We start from the raw sequence: 21,560 nt of genomic DNA on the forward strand, positions 1-21,560 counted from the left end.
TAACTCAACTGCGGGGGCACTAAACCCAACTCACTCACTCATTATATCCAAGTGTGGTTGTGAGTTGAAGTGGGTTTTGACTCCAGATTATTGCACTTCTATAACTGGCAGGTGTGGAATTGTCTGTGTCTGCTTGTACTAGTCCGGACTGATGCTGATTTTATAGTGCCAGCTCATTGAGATACCACGCCGAAGTTTTAACATGAATATCCCACTCAGGCAAAGTATACTGTCTGAGCCGACCAGTCCTTGTTTTAGCCTCTTAATGCCGAGCACCAGGCAGGACAACAACAAGTACCAAAGGTTAATGATGTTGGTTTGACGCGACTGGGGATTGAACCACCGACCTTCTGCTCTCGTGGCAGACGTTCTATCCAGTGCACCATGGAGACGGTCAATGTTACCAGCACTGCACATGTTTTCTGGTGAATCTTAGCTAAAATAAAGAAAACAAAGCAATGTTGTAAGTCATGTGTTCATTTCAACACCCCCTCCCCCTCCTATAGTTTAAGAGCCTTACCCTTTACTTTCAGATCCTCTTTCAGGAATATAAGACGGTAACTCTAATATTAAATGTTCACAGTATGCAAAGGCATCCCCGTGACATGGTAACAAACAGGATTAGGCATCCTGTTAATAATGACAACAATTAAAATTTGAAAAAGACAGGGTCACTTTTCATTTACTGAATAGATAGATGTACATTCGAAAACATCAACAAATCTCACAAACGATCATCCAATCGCAGGTCTCTCAATCTACAAACAATCATTCTCTACCAAAGCAGCTGGCCGAACGACTGTTTGTTGTTTAACCCCACACTCAGGAATATTCCAGCTATATGACGGCGGTGGCCAAATGACTGATTCTTATTTGGTGTAGTAGTAGAAATCCTGGCGCCAGCACTCTCACAATTGCAGAGAAGTCCTTTTTCAAACCACTTTAGACTTCAGATAATATACTTTTCACTTACTTCAATGAAAGTAATATGTGAATGTATGTGAAAGTGAATATATTGTCGACAACAGATATACAAACTTTACCCAGCCTTGTCATTTAGTTCAAGGAGAATTTTGAGTATGCCCTTTTTGTACAATTTGGTGATAATGATTCACTTGAGAACTTTGCCCTTGCTGTACATTACCTTGTTGGGATGTTGAAATCTCTCGATGGCGACAATTGTGCAGAGTTACAATGTGGTTATCATGGTGGACAGACTAATAAGCAAGCTACCAATGAGCTTAAGAGACAGTTTGGTTGAACGCTGTACCAAAAAAGGTGTGATGGAAGGACACTCAATTCAATCCAACACAATGCAAGATTACATATAAAATAGCGATCACAATAGGGAACTGCTACCCGAGAATAAAAAATGTTTCAAGAAAATTGCCAAGAGCTTTTGGACATTTTTCTCTGAAATATGGTTCATCTGTAGCCGTTGAGGGCAGGTTGCTTTCAACAATGGCCGATATAGATGGAGGCCGTACTTGACTCATCTAACTACGTCAGAGACTAAAGTCATCCGCGGTAATTTAGGGCACAGCGCCTCCAGGAATGTACCAGATTACATAACGTCTGGCACCAGAACATTGGATACATGCTCAACTTTTTGCTTCCAAATCTGCTGATTTTCACGGACAGTGATTTCAATTACACTATAGAAACCCTGTGGACTGATCCAATGTTGGAAACTGTCCTGTTTACCATGATTATTTATGTATCATACTCATATGTAACATAATATATTTTCCTGAACTATTAGATCTAATTCAAACTTTTCTCTCTCCAGTGACTATTACTTTGCACCAACACAGCGACTAACGTACACCTGCCGTAACTGGTGTTTCAGTTCGCGAGATCTCAGCGTTCTCACTTGTAGCACTTGTTATTAACACAAACACCGGGTATCATCACTGTTTGATAGTGATTCATAGGAATATTGAGACTGCAGACTGAGACGGATGTTTTATTACTATGTATAATGGGACCTGATACTGTGACCCTGCTGTTGCACCATCTGCTAGACAATGGCAATGTACAAATCACACGTACAAATTATAACGCACTTTGTTCATTATAAACTAACTACAGTTGTGTAGGTTAATGAAGTATAGTTATACATTAACTGTCAGTAATTATCGTAAAACTTTGCTGGCAAATATCACAATATATTTTACCCATGTTTGTATGATATGGGACATAGATAAATTAATCAATTCATCCGGTCCCCTCAGTTCCTTACAAATTTACCGTCGACTCTCTTATTCGGACTGTTTACACTCTTGGCTAAAGTGATGGATCAAACAACTAATTTACTTTTGACAAGACACTGTCTAAATTGGCCTGGGCCAGACGGGACTGGATTTCTTTATCTAAGAAATAAACGACGAGTGGGAGTTGTTTATTGTACAATAAAACACTGCAGGGAAAAGTTTTATGTCGCAAGACAGATGCGTTGTCAGTTTGGTCGTATGGCCCTGTAACGTGTGACTGCAGGAGTTGTCTCCCTTGCATAGTGCTTGTCTTGATAGCGAGCCCACTCTGTCCCACTGCTGCGATATGTTGATTGACTTGGTGTGTGACGGTGCAGCTCGAAAGCGGCGACACGCGGCTTGTCTTGCGTACCTGGAACTGACAGAGTAGTCTCCCTTGTGCCGTTCAGGATTTAGAGGCTTTGTTGATGCATTTGACAATCACTGGTGTACCAAGGGAGACGCAAAAACACTTGACACTGCAGACCAGAGAGGTCAAGAGTGTATACCGTATATATGACAGTATGTGACCTGTGTAATATCATCACACTGTACAAACACATACTTTTGATAAAGCGGACTAAGATAGCATAACAACTGATGTATACCGTATACATGACAGTATGTGACCTGTGTAATATCATCACACTGTACAAACACATACTTTTGATAAAGCGGACTAAGATAGCATAACAACTGATGTATACCGTATACATGACAGTATGTGACCTGTGTAATATCGTCAAACTGTACAAACATATTATTTTGATAAAGTGGACAAAGATACTATATAACTGATGTATACCGTATACATGATACCGTGTGACTTCACATATCATCACACTGTACAAACATGTAATTCTTCCTTTCCAAGCAGTGACAAGTTTTCAGATGTATGCCCAAATTGCAGAGAAAACAAGACTGCAAATTGGCACATAGGGTTAGTCAACAAAAACACGCCACACAATAGTGTCCAGTATTGACTTCAATATATTTTGTGTTTATGGTGGTATAAACCAGCACAAAGTATGTCACGTTTTCTTAAGACTGTCACATCAAAGTGTCACACCGGTTTGATCTACCTGGTTCAAGGAACATGTGCAGATCGGTTTTATAATATGGATTTATACAAATCGTTCACAACAGTGTTACTGGAAGATTACAGTATGTTCTCGTGGCGTTTACGTAGCGGATTTTCACGAAGCACCTCCACCTTACGTTTGCACCTTCATACATTCGGGAAACTCAACCCATTTTGTCTCGTCGGATTACAATCGTGACTATGTCGTGACAGATTCTGCTGTATCGGATCAAAATCGTAACAATGTTACGATGCTTTTTTATGTAATAAGGAAAATATGGCTCTATTCGCTGCAGTTAAGAGGTCACGTGTACCTGGTGCTTGCATTCTATCAGTAAATATAGATATTTGAAGTTTACAGGTATGAATATGAGCTCAATGAAGGCTACCATGGGTTATTATGCTCATATGTGTTTTGTTAATATGGTTACGGTGATTTTTTTAATGTATTTTGGTTATCTGAAGCTCTGTTAACGACAAAAACATTTTGAACCAGTGTAAAGCACTTTTCCCATTTTATATACCATTGTGTGAGGACTGACTGTATCTGTGCGGATAGCCATTGCCTCGACACATCCGTGTATTATTAAAAAATGGCATGTTCATACAGTGGGTCAGTGAGAGTGATATTTCAAGAGCAAGCAAGCAATATCAATTATACACGCTTATGATCTCTTAATCTATATCGTTTAGAAAAAAGTAAAATCACTGTTTGTGACATGTTTACAAACTTGGATCCATCCGGCATGTTTATACATCGGGTGTGGACCATGGTGATTCAAAATGCCTGAAAGTATTCAGTATCCTATAAACCTGTTTAATACTGCATACATTTGAGTGAGAGTGAGTGAGTGGGTAGGGTTTTACGCCGCTTTTAACAGTATTCAAGTTATATCACGGCGTGTCAGTTTAATGTGGGAGGAAAGCCCGAAGTGATGCAGGTCTCAGACGCTTTCTACTTCAGTGAAAGCCACGAACACGGGTATGGTGCAGACAAACCTAGAAACATAATCTGGGCGAACCGGGATTCGAAACCAACTGTCATAGGTTCTGGCGCGCCCAAAGGACGCAACTCTGCATAGCCTATAGTCTCGTTTTCTTACACCATTCTGTCGTTGTAGGAATGTCTTGGTGGCGTTCGTGTTTAATCTGTGGGACAGTCAGAGCAAACAGTTGTGTAGCAGTACGAAGGGAAGCTGTCTGAGAGTGCACTTCCCACTTGTACAGTTAGGTTACTTACACTAGGCCGGGGCTAACAGTACAACTGTCGTGGCCAGGTTTGTCCACATTGTTTATTGATGATGATATTGATGACGAGACCTCCATGTGGACTGCGGGTGAGAACTGGTTATTAGAAACCTTTAAATGCTTGTCCTGCGAGACAGTGGCTCGGGGATGCCAGGCTCGGCGACTTGGCTAATTGCCAGTTACCTTACCCAGATGTCGTGGACCGATGTCTATTAAAAAAATCACTCGATTGTCTGGACCAGATTCGTTAAGTTACAGACCGCTGTGATATAGCTGGAATATTGTGGAGTGCGACGTAAAACACAATTTACTCTACCATTTTCCATGCAAAAGATTGGCGATGCGTTCCACGCCATTGTCGTGTGAGTTTAAGGTGTCTACATGTGTTTTGTCAGTTCTGCGTCTTGGGAGGGAACCGCGCGCCCGGCATACCTCGGAACTTGAGAACAGAATACAACTCAAAGCTATACATGATAGTGTAATGATGATTTGTAGACAATGTTAGTATTTGCATAACGAAGCTATACATGATAGCATAATGATGATTTGAAGACAATGCTAGTATTTACATAACGAAGCTTTACATGATAGCATAATGATGATTTGAAGACAATGCTAGTATTTACATAACGAAGGTATACATGATAGCATAATGCTGATTTGAAGCCAATGCTAGTATTTACATAACGAAGCTATACATGATAGCATAATGCTGATTTGAAGACAATGCTAGTATTTACATAACGAAGCTATACATGATAGCATAATGATGATTTGAAGACAATACTAGTATTTACATAACGAAGCTATACATGATAGCATAATGATGATTTGAAGACAATGCTAGTATTTACATAACGAAGCTATACATGATAGCATAATGATGATTTGTAGACAATGTTAGTATTTACATAACGAAGGTATACATGATAGCATAATGCTGATTTGAAGCCAATGCTAGTATTTACATAACGAAAGTACACATGACAGCATAATGATGATTTGAAGACAATGCTAGTATTTACATAAAGAAGGTGTGACAAATGCAAAGTTCACTTTAATGCATACATGATATATTTACAAAACTTTGACCGATTTTTTTTCATTTTACATTATTATTACAATTGAACAGTTTTTGCACTTTAACCATCGATACATCTTTTGAGCTGAAGTAGTAGCTAACATTTCGTTTTTTGTTTCAACACAATCAGTAAACGGGCTGTCACGGGATTGTGTGGTCCAGACTCGATTGAGTGTTTACAATCCGCCGCCGTCGTATGTCAGTACTTTTGTGCCGTGTCAGGCAACAAATATATTTCATTTTCCTGCAAATTGTGTGAGTGACGGGTTCTACCTGTAAAGCTGGACAAGCAAACCCTTTTCGCGAATACCTGGTGTCATCAATGATTTTCAATATCCATTCATATAATTTTCCCTACAATTTTGCCTTTTGTGTCCGCTGGAATCTGCCTCGGCGGATAATCGACATTGATTATACTCTGGCGTTGACGTTTTAAGTTTAATAATTTAACAGTCTCAAATATTTCAACTTGAGTGAGAGAGGTCCTTACGATTATTAATAGTCACATCAAAGTTGATATCCTTTCACGTGTGTTTGTTGTGTTTGTTTAACGCCGCACGCAGCAACAGTCCAGCTATATAACAGATAATCACTGGAATGTCTAGTCCAGACCTCCGTCACATAGCTGGACTATTGCTGAATGCGGCGTTAAACAAATAAACATTCAAATTTGTGAATATCTTGTCAAACGACCGAACTGTCATACTCAGGCCGACGCGCCTGTCAGCGCTTTTTTTCAATCGGTCAAAGTCTTATAACGGGGTGCTGTTGTCACAAATTACAATACAGGCTGTCTTGTCTTTTCTTTCCCCGTGAGCCGGGATGACTGTAGTGCACGCGCTGCCCGAAATACACGTGGTTGAAACCTGACACGACACACTAACAGAAGCTTGGCAATATACACTCATGGTCGATCAAAACACAGCCAACCACACTCGTGCATGCCTGCGGGGTCCCAAAGTGTATAATCTGGTGCTTTGTGCGCTCTGGCAGTCACGTTCGTGAATCGCTTGTCTGAATTTGGTCCTTATGTCATACGGCGGTGGCGCGACTGACTCATACCCAATCTGTTCTTGTCAGTTTGAGGATATTGGCATAACTGACTGGACTTAGACGATATCAAATAATACATCATAGAATTTTAAAAAAAACACAATCAATTGCATCATTTAGTCTGATCAGGATCCGCTGTTCGGATATATGTTCAAATCCTGTGTATGCACAGATTTTGGTCTGTCAACAGAATGACGGCCCTCGGTTTTCATCAGGTTGAACACCGTCTGAATATGGCCGGCCTGTCTTAGTGATTTCTCTCACAGCCTTGTATATCTGAACTGCGGGGGCACTCCCACACCAGTTATATCCGAGTGCGGTGATCAGGTGAAGTGGGGTTTGACATCGCTTTCTTGATTATTGCACTTGTATAACGACTAGCTTACACGTGTGTGTGTGAGTGCGTGCGTGCGTGCGTGCCAGCGTGCGTGTACTAGTTCAGCCTGATGCTGATTTTATATGGCCAGTTGAGATACTATGCCCCAGTTTTAACCTGAAGACACAGTATATTGACTCTGAGCGGACCAGTCCTTGTTTTAGCCCCTTAATACCGAGCACCAGGCAGGAAAACAACAAGTATCACCTGTAAATGATGTTTGGTTTGACGCAACTTTTACCAGTATGTCACATTTTTTTCTGATGAATATTTGCTAAAATTGAGAAAACAAAGCAATATTGAATGGCATGAGTTTATCACCCCCTCCCCCTCCTATAGTTTAAGAGCTTTATCCTTTATTTCCAGATCCTTTTTGAGGAATCTAAGACGGTAACTCTAATATTGAATGTTTACAGTATGCAAAGCCATCCCCAAGTCCATCTCGATTATCTAGTGTATAATGTTCTCCAGTCTAGAAGGGTATTGTTTGTTTGTTTAACGCTGCACTCAGTAATATTCCAGCTATATGACGGAGGTCTGTAAATAATCGAGCCTGGGCCAGACAATCCTGTGACTGACATCATAAACATCGATCTACGCAATTGGGATACAATTCATCGACAAAATCAGCGAGCCTGACCAGCCGATCCCGTATGGCGCCTCGTAGCACAAGCATGGGCTGCTGAGGACCAATTCTATCCCGGATCGTCACGTGTTTCATTCTAATATGCTGGAAATCACTGCTTTGTTGCTGACGTGACGTGACGCGACGTAACCGTGACGTTGACATCTCCGTCTCTCGCTCATGAGTGAGTTTGGTTAAAGGCCGCCCAGCTGACTGAAACCACCCGTGCTCCGCTCTCGCTCTTGGTAGTTATTTGACTGTCTGGCCAGTCCAGATGAAATCGAAGCTATAGGTTTATGCTACTTCTTTACCATAACAAAATGGAGATATTATGCACTGAATAATCACCACAATGAACGCTTTGGCTTGAAATATATATGAGGAATTTAGTGGATTGTAGAGAAGAAAAGCATATAGAATCTGTCAACAAAACATTTGTATGACTTTACAACAATCTATTATAGTTTAAACTTGACATGTTGTTTTAGGGGTGATATTCAAGGGTAACTGGTGCGTAATTCATTATTCAAATTGTTTGCCCTCTTTATTAGGGAGATAAGCCAGGCATTCGCCAGAAATAAAGTCATGTTAAACACATAATTTAGTATGTTATGTGTTAGGTGGGAAATAGAAAGTAAAGCCCAGAGCAAATGCTTATTTGAGCTTAGGCAACCTAGACTTGGTAAATAATCGTTCTAGATTTAAGTTGGATTCGATTTCAATTGCATTATTCAGCTAAATCGGTTTATTGCCAGCTCCACATATTAACCACACGTAACTATCTCAATTTACGATTTATTTATAAATATTCGGCCCTAACACTTCCCCGCCAAACAATGCTATAAATACGCCCCATTGACCTTTTTCACATTTTGCTATTTCCGGTTTGAAAGTGAGGCTTGGAATGCATAAGCTGGATAGTACATGACGATGTCAACAAGGCACTCTATCGAGACAAACTGACAATTTAACCATTCCGATACTGTCACGGAAACATTTATCGTAAGTATTGAACATGAATCTGATTCATATCATTGACAAACTATTCTACTGTTATCTGGGCTACTTGCTGATTTTTAGCAAATGAGTCATTCTGTTGTGATTTCAATTTCAAATAGGCCCAATTCATGACCACCTGGTAACTCCCAGTGCAGTTTAAAGTAGATGAACAGACTTAATACAAATCCTACAGGAATTGTTTAAAGAATCATTCATTTTTTTACACACCATTAACCCTAACTACCTTTTATTTGTTTTAGTCAAAGCGTGAGTTTGAATACCTTTGTGAGTAGTATTTGAAAACGAGTAGAAAATGTTGACCTTTTGACCATATCTGGATTGATGTCTGAAATTGATGTGTTGATTATATTTATGTTATTTTAACCTATTAAGAATTTACAATCATAAACGAATCAGAATCAGAATTGATGTAAATTGTAATGGAGTATAGTACTCTCCTAATATATATTCGACCTCGAGATCTACTGGTGCTGCTGTGATTGTGAACAGTAGTTAATTAGATTGTCAATGTTGACAGATTAGATAGCATGAGGTTTAATATTTCTACTTATCATTACATAGAGGGTGTGTATACAATATTACTACCAAAATGATATTTACTTTTCTGTACAAAAATAATCATGTGATGAAATAAACAAAAACCCAACTAATTAGTAGCCAGTATATGTTCAATCTACATGTTCCATTCGAAATAGGGGGCACGGGTGGCCCAGTCGTCTAAGGCGCCACGATTCGCTGTGCAGAGTTGCGTCCCCTGGACACGCCAGGAACCTATGATTGTGGGTTCGAATCCTGGTTCACCCAGATTATGTTTCTGGGTTTGTCAGCACCATACCCGTGCTCGTGGGTTTCACCGAAGTGGTAAACGTCTGAGACCTGCATCACTTCGGGCTTTCCTTCCACATTAAGCTGACACGCCGCGATATAACTGGAACTATGTTAAAAGCGGCGTTAAACCCAACTCACTCACTCACTCACACATTCGGAATATCACCCGTTTACATTTTCGAGGCATGATTAGACTTTCACTTTCCTGTTCTGGTAAGCGACACCTTGATTGGTCGGATGAAAGGTTATTCTGACGTGACCCGTAATGGGATGTCTTCAGATCCTTGTTTGGCCATAGCGAGGACTATACTACTGTCGGAAATGCTAGAAAATGCTTTTCTGGCTTCATTTAATAAATACGAACTATGAAATGAGCATATATCAAAATAACGCGAATTGACCTAATCTAGCGTGTCCTAACCGACATTGTGATTACCCTTAAAATGTACGTTTACAAGAAAAGGGATAATAAACTCAGGAAATATTCGTGTGGTGTCATGCATATATTAAACGGTAAATATTACCCGAGTTGGGGGTGGTTTTAAAATATTGCTGTTATTGTACTTAATTGACATGTGCGTTGGCGGGGTAGCAATGTAGTATATGTACTGCATTATATTTGCTTGAATATATGATAGAATGGTTAAAAGCTATGAAAGGGTATGAGTATTGGAAGGTTGAGGTATTGGAATCACGAAGTATTTGTTGTTCTACAGATGGTATCTAGAGGTATCATTTATGACGTATATGAATCTGTGCTTTGGAATGTTGTGTTATGTCTTGCCACGAGCCATTGCCAAGATAGGTACAACAGGGCATTATTATCATTACAACAGAGTTACGAGCGCATATTTCTATAGTCTGTGTTAGACTGCCATAATTAGACTTCGAATAAATGTGAACTTCCTGTTTACATTCGAAATTTTCTCCTGTGCACCTCTTGATAGGACTGCTTGTGACTGAATTATTTAGGTATTTACTCGATATGTCAATACGTCTGTTAAATCTTTTATCCTTATTTTACAGGCAAAAAGCATTTTTCTAGCCTTTGCAATTTCTGATTTATCAGTTAACAATTGATTCCAGTCTTTGGGATGGTGGATGCTTGGTGTAGCACCTTTACCTTTTATTTTCTGAATCATAATCAATACCTTGGACGTAGGGGTCCGTGAATAAATCTTGGATACATAATTTTGCAAAGATTGACGTTTATTTTGTTTGAAATTGCGCCGGGTTTTAGCATTTACAACTTTAAATTTATTGATATTATGGACCTTTGGATGGTGTTGGACATATTTTACAGCCCTTTTTTAGCTTGTTAGCGTATATGTTGAACAATGTTTTACGTTTGTGAGGATCTGAGGAGGACTTCGGAATACATTCATCAGCTATTTTAGTAAGTTCATCAGAGAAAAGTTGTATAGGGTCGGGAAAATCAACAAAAACTTCAGCTTTTTGTTTGTAAGAACAAAGGACTTCGTATAATGCCCAGTTGGCTTTAGTTAAATGTCATCGTGATTATGGAGGAACATCAGATGGTGTAACAGATTTTAAAATGGTAGGAAAATTGTCACTTTCACAGAGGTCATCGTGGACAGACAATTTAAATTCATTAAATACACTTGAATCTACAACTGACAAGTCCAGACAAGAGTATGTTCCAGTTGCAGGATGAATATACATGTGAGAACCATCATTAAAAAGACATAAATCATTATTGAAGAAAAAATCCTCTAGTAATTTTCCTTTTGTGTTGGTGACATTACTACCCCAAAAGTGGGTTATTATCATTCAAAACTCCCATGATGACACATGTTTTGGGGAGCTGGTCATACAGTCCCTGGAGATCAGACTGTTGAAGAGAATAGGATGGCTGTACATACAACGGACACAAAGTAAAACCAATGTTAAATGTTATACGTACTGCAACAGCCTGAAGAGGGGTATTGAGAGGAACAGGACTGTGAATGATGCCCTGCCTCACCATAACAGAAGATCCTCCAGTTGCTTTATCACCCGAAGGGGAAGAGCTATGGTAAGAATCATACTGTCTTAAATCAAAGTTATCAGTAGTTTTGAGGAAGGTTTCTTGTAAACAAAATGCAGAAGCTAAAGCTAAAAAACCTTAACGCTGTAAGTCATTAAAATTATGCTGAAGCTCTCTACAATTCCACTGTGTATAAATTTGAGAAATTAGGGAGGTTTAACAGGTGATCTGGGGGAATATCCACTCCGCCTGATAAGCTGCTGAGTGACATCCATCTGCAGATGTTCAAACGGATTAGGAACCTCTATGGAGGTTGTAAAAGGCACTGGTACCGCAACATGTTTCTTTTTTTCTTAACAATTTTCCCCTTTTTGTCAAAATGGACTGTTGTAGATTCGTGTACTTCCTGGTGTGCCTCTGGTTGTGTTTCAGACAGAGGGTCTTTTTGTGTCTCAGGCAAAGATTTATTTTGCGACTGAGGCAAAGGGTTCAATTGAATCTCGGTCTGTGTTTCAGAAGAAGCGGATTCTTCACAAATGGAAAACAAGGGAGTTTGTTTGTCTGAAACCCAGGATATGGCTGTCTGGCAGTCATTATCTACTTTGCAGATAGAATAGGATGCTCTGGCAGAAGAAGATTTCGAGGAAGGATTTGGTGCTGACAGTTCTGCAACAAGTTTCTTGGCGTCAGAAAATGTTATTCGTGTACTTTATTGCATCGATTTTCCTTTCTCTTTCAAACTTCGGTCATAATTTGGAAGATGAAATGTGCTCACCATTGCAGTTTTTGCACCCTTAGTAACATTTGTGCAATCGGTGCTGTCATGTTTTTCACTAAAACGGGAGCAAACTGGAGAGTTTATACAGAATCCGGCACCATGTCCAAATCTCTGATGTTTGAAGCAATGGAATGGACTTGGTACAAAAATATCCACTCCCAGGTTGAAATAGCTGGCTTTGGTAGATTTTTGAAGTTTAAAAGAGCAAATGTGAAAAGGTAAGTATTGCTTTTAATGATCTTGTGATGTTCTTTGCTGGTGAATCGTTTAACTGCGATAACAACTTTAGGTTTTAGCTCTGCCACAATTTCCTCCTCAGACATGTCTGACAGACATTTGGAACGATCCCGTACAATACCCTTGCACAAATTCAGTGATCTGTGCCCAGAGACAACAATCTCTGTATTTGCAAAGTAATGTGCGTTGAGCAGATTTATATTGTTGTCTCCAAGCACATTCTACAAGTATGGAACCACTCCGGAGACGAGTGACGTTTTTGACGTCACCATAAATTCCCTCTATTGCCTTTGAAATAACAAAAGGATGACCTTGAGTTGGTTGCCATCTATTCTTTCCACAACCAGAAATCGTGGCAATGAGTCTGGATTTTGTCCGATATGATGATAAAACAGCATCTGTTTCTACATGTCTTTGTTTAGTTTTGGAACGAGAATCAGCGGATTGTGGGTTAGACATGATGAAAGAAAGAAGATGTGACATCCCTGCTCCCTCCCGCCATCAAATGTCAACCAGGATGGTGTCGCAGTGGAAGCCAGGCTGCAACACCAGGGCTGCATGAATGCTATACTTCAGAAATAAAGACTATGAAGACTACAAGAAGTAATGTCAGGCAAAGAAACAATGTCATAGCCCACTTGCAGGCAGGGGATTCCCAATCAGCTGTAGCCAGGATTTTCAATATCGTGCCCAGTGCCATCACAAGGCTATTAGCTTCAACAGCATGGGTCAACATCCCCGCCTGCTCCATCCGACTGCGCCACCTGAAAGGACGACCACAGCAACATCAACCGCATCCCAAATACCCGGACTGTGCAGAATCTCAGATCAGAGTGTTTACGAAACCATTTGAGAGCAGAAAGACGTCCTGTGCGACACATTATATCGATATTGATACCATCGTCAACAACATCATCAACAACGACTGCATTGGTGTTGTCAACAACGACTGTATTGGTGTTGTCACGGGAAGTGGACATGTTTGATGAGGGTGGCGTTATGATGTGGGCGCCTATCATGGCAGGACAGGTTTGGTTCATATCCAGGGCAATCTTACGGCTCAACCATACATCAACGAAATTCACCAACCACACGTCCTCCAAATTGCAACACGTCCTCTCAACGGTGTATTCCAGCAGGACCGCATACAGCACGGATTACAAGAGCCTGTCTACACAACAACAACATTAATGTTCTCCCCGCGCCCTCCAGATCCCCGGATTTAAACCGTTTAGAGCACCTGTGTGATGATTCGGATACTCGACTACTCCGACGTCAACCACAACCTCAGACATTGGAGCAGTTGCCTTTGGGGTTGCAGGCCGGATGGGCTACCATTCCCCAGGATGTGATTCTCATACTCGTCTCTTACATTGGCAGGAGATTTCAGGCCGCTATCGATTCCAGTGGGGGACTTGCGTGTTATTGATGGTAGCTGACCTTCACCTTGGACTTTTCCTATGTACTGATAACTGAGCTGACTACAATCACTAAGTGTTCTCTCCACAACATTTTGGCTCAATACCCTGAACGGTTCCTCGGATAAATGTATTTTCCAAACCCACACAAATCTTGCTTTGCGTTTCTTTTTTTGAAGAGTATATATTTTAGTTACTAAATGGTGATAATTCCTTTGACTATTACCGCGTTCTTTGTATCAAAGACAATATTCTGAAAAAAGTGATCCATCCTGTTTTCTATTGTGGCGCAACATACACACCCGTTTGCCCGAGCTGGGCTTTTGCCAAACACTTGAGTCGGGCCGACCTCCACAGTAATTGTGCGCAAAGGAAATGAAAAGAGTTATATTTCTCAGTCTTGTGTTGTTGTGTGGTGTCAGCGACGTTCATGCTGTCACCAGTTTGGCCACATCCTGGCCACATATATCAAAGCAGGGAAAAGAAAGTTGTTAATATCAAGACTTTAACATGTGTTTGTTATCACTGAAAAATGAACTAGATTACACGTTCATTCCTGCCTTGATAAAGTGTCAGTGAAAGAAGCGGTTACTGACATTCCAAAAGAAGGCTATTTGGGGAATAGCATCAGCGGACATGTTCTAGATGTAGTTAACAGCATGAAAGCCGGTATTCATAACTCAAAGACACAACTTCGCTCAGTGGCATGCCAGTTCAGACATGTTGAAAGGGAAGGAGACACTTACAAAGAGAGTCTTGAAAATTACGTTGCCAGCAGACCAAAGACATCCATTGTTTACAACTGCAGCTGAATGAGACGGCAGCTGCTCTTCGTGATGCAAAGAAAATGAAGACTGCTCTAAGGTAGGGGACGGTCAGGTAGCCTAGTGGTTAAAGCGTTCGCTCGTCACGCCGAAGAACCGGTTTCGATTCCCGACATGGGTACAATGTGTGAAGCCCATTTCTGGTGTCCCCCGCTGTGACATTGCTCGAATAATGCTAAAAGTGGCGTAAAACCATACTCACTCACTCTTAGGGAGGATTTGATGACACCGAATACAAGCTGTGTGATGAGAGAAAAGACAGAAGTAGGAATTGCAGCTAAGTTAAGTACTGACATTCAGAGTTCGAACATTTAACTAAATGAGACGATTGAAGATTTACATGCTTGAAAGCAAAGAATCACTGGTCTTACAGAGTTCATGATGACACTGAATACAAGCTGTGTGATGACAGAAGACATAAAAGAGAGCGATGTTATTGAAACGTCGCTGGCTACATCTTCATTCTCGCAGGTGTCATTGACAATCGTCTTCTCCGTTTCCTGATGCTGCAGGTGAGACTTTTAGCAGATATTTCTTTTGATTATGGAAACGGTTAATTTACAATCGCCTCTGTTAACATTCCATGCTAAAACTGTTTGAAATCTATTATTCCTTTGGAATAGAACATAAATGTATGCCTGGAATTTCAAACAATGTATTGAATATATACAAAGGCAATGCCTTCCTCTGCCTTTAGAAATGTGTCTTAACCTTCTGTGTTTTAATGTGAAGACAGTAAATTAAGCTTATTTCAAAGTTATATTTAGCATTTAAAATGACAACATACAGCATGCAGAGCATTTCGACATGTGTCAACATAGGGCTTACACAGCATGGCAACATAGGGCTTACACAGCATGGCAACATAGGGCTTACACAGCATGGCAACATAGGGCTTACACAGCATGGCAACATTGGGCTAACACAGCATGGCAACATAAGGCTTACACAGCATGGCAACATAGGGCTTACACAGCATCGCAACATAGGGCTTATACAGCATGGCAACATAAGGCTTACACAGCATGGCAACATAGGGCTTACACAGCATGGCAACAGAGGGCTTATACAGCATGGCAACATAAGGCTTACACAGCATGGCAACATAGGGCTTACACAGCATGGCAACATAGGGCTTACACAGCATGGCAACATAGGGTTTACACAGCATGGCAACATAGGGTTTACACAGCATGGCAACATAAGGCTTACACAGCATGTCAACATAGGGCTTACTCAGCATGGCAACATAAGGCTAACAGGGCATGGCAACATAGGGCTTACACAGCATGGCAACATAGGGCTTACACAGCATGGCAACATAGGGCTTACACAGCATGGCAACATAGGGCTTACACAGCATGGCAACATAGGGCTTACACAGCATGGCAACATAGGGCTTACACAGCATGGCAACATAAGGCTTATACAGCACGGCAACATAGGGCTTACACAGCATGGCAACATAGGGCTCACACAGCATGGCAACATAGGGCCTACACAGCATGGCAACATAGGGCTTACACAGCATGGCAACATAGGGCTTACACAGCATGGCAACATAGGGCTTACACAGCATGGCAACATAGGGCTTACACAGCACGGCAACATAGGGCTTACACAGCATGGCAACATAGGGCTTACACAGCATGGCAACATAGGGCTTACACAGCACGGCAACATAAGGCTAACAGGGCATGTTAACATTGGGTTTAAAGAGCAGGTCAACAAAGAGTTTACTGGGCATGTCCAGATAGGCTATACTTGGTATGTCAACATAGGCTTTATTTGGCATGTCAACATTGGGTTTACTTGGCATGTCAACATAGGGCTTAGAGGGCATGTCAACATAGGGTTTACTTGGCATGTCAACAGATGGTTTACTTGGCATGTCAACATAGAGTTTACTGGGCGTGTGGGCATAGGGCTTAGAGGGCATGTCAACATAGGGTTTACTTGGCATGTCAACATAGAGTTTACTGGGCATGTGGACATAGGGCTTAGAGGGCATGCCAACATAGAGTTTATTGGGAGAGTGGACATAGGGCTTAGAGGGCATGTCAACATAGAGTTTACTGGGCGTGTGGACATAGGGCTTAGAGGGCATGTCAACATAGAGTTTATTGGGAGTGTGGACATAGGGCTTAGAGGGCATGTCAACATAGAGTTTACTGGGCGTGTGGACATAGGGTTTAGAGGCCATGTCAACATAGAGTTTATTGGGAGTGTGGACATAGGGCCTAGAGGCCATGTCAACATAGAGTTTACTGGGTGTGTGGACATAGGGCCTAGAGGGCATGGCAACATAGGGTTTATTGGGCGTGTCAACATAGAGTTTACTGGGCGTGTGGACATAGGGCTTAGAGGGCATGTCAACATAGAGTTTACTGGGAGTGTGGACATAGGGCTTAGAGGGCATGTCAACATAGAGTTTACTGGGCGTGTGGACATAGGGCTTAGAGGGCATGTCAACATAGGGTTTATTGGGCGTATCAACATAGAGTTTACTGGGCGTGTGGACATAGGGCCTAGAGGGCATGTCAACATAGAGTTTACTGGGCGTGTGGACATAGGGCTTAGAGGGCATGGCAACATAGGGTTTACTGGGCATGTGGACATAGGGTTTACAGGGCATGTCTACGTAGGAAGTTTTCAACGACAGATAACGTTTTTGTCAATCATTGGTCAAAAGAAAAAAATATTCTGTGCCTTTTGCAGACTGCACAAAAGCACTTGAGACTGTCTGGAGAACTGGCCCCGAGATCACGAAAGTGATCTTAGCACAATTTTTGCTAAGCACGAATTTTGTCTTAAGTTTTTAAGATTTTGCTTAGCTAAGATTCAGTTAAAGACTGGATCTTGAAAGGGTCTCAGCAAACTCGTCTAAACCGGCGTCATAGGGACACGCGTACGTTAAACCGCACGACGGTAATCATCGGAACTCTTAAGAGAAGGGAGATGGGAAATTCGGGTTGTTTTTAAACCCAGCTGTCGCCACTCTCCTACCCAGAGTTCCATGCGGCCAGGGGCCAGCCAGCATGGTCCCTGGCCTCAGACCACAGCTCCCTGGAGCATTGTTGACAGTTGTTACTGCAAGAGCAAGCTGGTGGATGCTGGCCGAAACATGCAACAGCATGCAACAGGAGAACAGCCTACGACTGATAATAATTATGGTGGTCTGTCATGTCACTGTAGATAGCAAAGAAGGAAATTAATTGTGGTCTGAGGCCACTTTTCCACAGGCCAGTGCCATGAGACGATTTGTCACATCTTTCACAGCCCATTCAAGATGTTGCATATGCTTTTCATCCGTTTCATGTTTAACAAGTCTACACCTTTTTTAGATCCAAATGTCAAAGAATGCTTATGTTTCATTTAGAAAGTATGCTAATATGTGAAAATCTACTTGTTTTGGCGTAGTTTTTTCTTTGTTTACATTGGTTGTATGGCTCCACGTGCTGTCATCGAAGTCCATCGGAGAGCTGCAATACAGTCACTTTGATGGATAAATATATATTGTCATGCAACTCACTGTCGCAGTTGTAGTAGCATATATATATACTTATGCAAAACAATATGTAAAGCGCCCCCAAATACTTGCATAAGTCCGTTTTATAACGATTTATGAAAAAGCGCGTTTGTTTACAAACAAGAGAAAAGTCCGATCATGTGATATGCAAATTAGACCGTGGCAGTGGCGTTTTGCTGATTCACCACTGCGTCTGAGTGTGAACTGGCGCGTGTAGCGTGTCGCGTGTGGCATGTCGTCTGCGGTAGCTTGCAAACATGGATGCCAAAAAACGTAAGGTAGATTGGACGAAGGAAGAAGAGATGCTTTTGTTGGAGGAGGTTTCAAAAAGGGAGGGTATTCTGCTTGGAAAGCTGGACGGATGTCAGCGGACCCGACAGCAGAAGCACATTTCCAGCATCCTAAAGATACTGTAAATTGATAGATCGAAAGTTTGAGTTATCTTGGCTTGCAAAATTTGTATCCACGTCCTACCCTTGCAAAGATATATACTGTTCTTATGGTCGACGAAACGATATTTTGCGGTCATCTATTATGCAAAGCTCCGTCGTCTGTTCCGTCACAGGCGTCAGAAGCTTCCAGACTCACAGATTGATTTATGGTGAGGGTCCTACTGCTTTATGCCCCGCTATGTTCAGCAAACCATCCACATAAAAGTAATTTACAATCTGGATTACGAACAATGTTTGATGACATGAATGATTGGTGGGATAATGGAAAATCATCTTATTTGTCAGTTTTAAAACATCTTTCAACATTTATTGCCTGAAGCAAAAACAAGTTCTTTTAATGAAATCACAGGCAGTACATGTATATTCACCCATTAACAGATGCGGAGTTTGTATCAATTTAACTAAAACATACTTTTTTAGGTATTGTCAAATTAATATTGCAGATGCCAGGAATTACAGACCCATACATTTGAAAGCTTTGTATTTATTTGTGTATCAATATATTATTTTTCATTGTGGACATGCACCTTGTTTTTTATTCAGTTAATCATAAATGCCATAATCTGACTTGTACTCTAGTATCATTCATACATATGTTTACAGGAGATGTTTGTCTTCAATGTTTATGGAAGATATTCAATTTACAAAAATACATTTTTTATCTCAATTGCCTGAACATTCAGAGAATGAAATCCCTTTCTGTTGACAAAGTCAGCTTTGTTGACCTTTGGCATTTGGATTTTAATCTGTGTGCCGTCAACACAACCAATCACATTTGGAAATCCCAGATAAAGTAATTCATAAAATGTTAGCGGTAAACTGAGCATGCTTGTGGAACTGAAGCAGATCAATGTATTTTCATCACTTTCAGCGCGAATACGGTACAGTATTTTTTCTTTAGGTGGCACCAGTGTCGTGTTTTAAATTAAGATCAAAATGGCTGCCTCCGGAGACTCGGGGAAAACACCGTATGTATCCTTTTCGTGTATGTGTTTATTCAGACTGTTATATTAATGTTTAAATGTCAATTGTGGATGTATTACTTACCAGGAATAATGGATGCCAATAATTTTACACCTTGTAGCCTCTGACAATTTACGACGTGCCAAGACAATTAGGGTCCTGAACACGCAATAGAAATTTAAAGGACAGAGTGTGACATGTCATGATTCCAAACTTGATTTCAAAAATGTTTTGGTTTGACATTGCGCAAATCCGTGCATTGCGCGTCGTTGCAGTACATACATATGCAGTTGCAGTACTTATCTACAAAAACGTCATGCTATACAGTAAGATGCAATATGTCACACGGATTAATCCGTAACATTCTGTTCTCTAAATTCACCGAATAATAGGTCTATGAATTAGGTGTTGCCTGAATAATTTCTATGTACATACACTCTTCAAAAAAAGAAAAGTACAGGTAGATTTTTAGGAAATTCAATGTACCTAATAAAGTCGATATATTTTATTTAATATCATAGATACAGATATTAAATTTTGGAGCTTGATAGTCACATGTTGTCGTTGTACAAAGGCATTGAAAACTGTTCATTGTCATATCAAATAAAGCCACAAGGTTACGCTGAACTCAGCATCTCGTGTGACCGCTCCGGGCAGTATTCACAGCTCTGCATCTCCTCGGCACTCCTGGATAAGTGTACGAATTCTGTCATGTGGAATACTGCGCCATTCTGCTTGTAACTAAACTGAACTGAACTGAGCTTTGTGTACGCTCAGGCCGCTATCAGCGGCATCAGAAGTACAACATAATTTCAACAACATAATACGTATACATATAGATATAGAATACATACAAAAACATCTTGGCCGAGCATGCATTCATATTAATACAGATTTACTATGACAGCAATATATGTGCAATTCAAAAAGAGGGAGAGTTACTTGATAGGTTTAAACAATGACATGATGATTTTACAGAATGTTGACAGTTTTCTCAATGTTCCTAGCCGTGAATTATTGAAAAGTAAATTCATTTTATGCATATTGGGTTAAATGTAGTAGAATCTGTGTAAAAAGTGTTTTCTTTCGTTTTCTGAAGATGGACAAATATACAAATAATGAAATTCTTCATCTATGTCAGATAATGTGCAAAGTTGGCATTTCCTCTCGGTTAAAGGTATTTTTCTCCATCTCCCAGTTTCAATAGGTAGATTATGATTACAAGTTCTAAACTTAAGTAAGACTCGCCAAGCGTTTTCCTGCAGTACGTTTAAATAATATTCAAAATTTAGGCAATCATTTTTGGTGATACTATCCATTGTGCCTTTTGAAGACTTATCCCGTACACTGGTCCAACACTGCAGGTTAATGTCATTTATTGTTTTATGGACTAGATGTTTAAGGTATGAGGGATTTTTGAAAGTTTGTGAAAACCAAATGTAGCTATGTCCAAGTTCATCAAAAGTTTGTTATATATGTAATCCATTTATGTTTACATTTCCCAAATAGGGCATCATTAAATGACAACGTTGATGTACACGTCAATCGAGTTCATCCCAGAGGTGTTCGAATGGGTTCAGATCATGAGATCTTGAGAGCCAGGGCAAAAAGTTGATGTTGGCATTATTTAGGTAGTGACACGAGATGTATGCGGTGGAGCGTTGTCCTGTTGAAACAGCTCCCTCTGGTGGCCAATGATTGGAAGAAGGTGAGGTTGAAGAATTTGATTCATGTAGTGATTTGCTGTGGGGCAAAATGCTCAATTCGACAAATATAAACACATTGTCTTCCATCTTGCCGGTGAAGAA

The 21,560-nt window shown here is 40.6% G+C and overlaps 2 protein-coding genes across 2 annotated transcripts in view; one reads left to right on the forward strand and one right to left on the reverse strand.

The window, feature by feature from the left end:
• The window catches only part of LOC139472806 (uncharacterized), a 112,682-nt gene that overhangs the window by 41,235 nt on the left and 49,887 nt on the right, over nt 1-21,560 (forward strand). The gene's annotated exons all lie outside the window — the stretch shown is intronic.
• LOC139472629 (uncharacterized) lies at nt 16,496-17,443 on the reverse strand. Its single transcript, XM_071255096.1, has one exon. It carries the CDS (start codon nt 17,441-17,443, stop codon nt 16,496-16,498), a length of 948 nt encoding a protein of 315 aa, XP_071111197.1.

This window comes from Haliotis cracherodii, unplaced genomic scaffold, assembly GCF_022045235.1.
Source record: "Haliotis cracherodii isolate W230 unplaced genomic scaffold, xgHalCrac1.p SCAF_25, whole genome shotgun sequence".
In the NCBI taxonomy this organism is placed as follows: Eukaryota; Metazoa; Mollusca; class Gastropoda; order Lepetellida; family Haliotidae; genus Haliotis; species Haliotis cracherodii.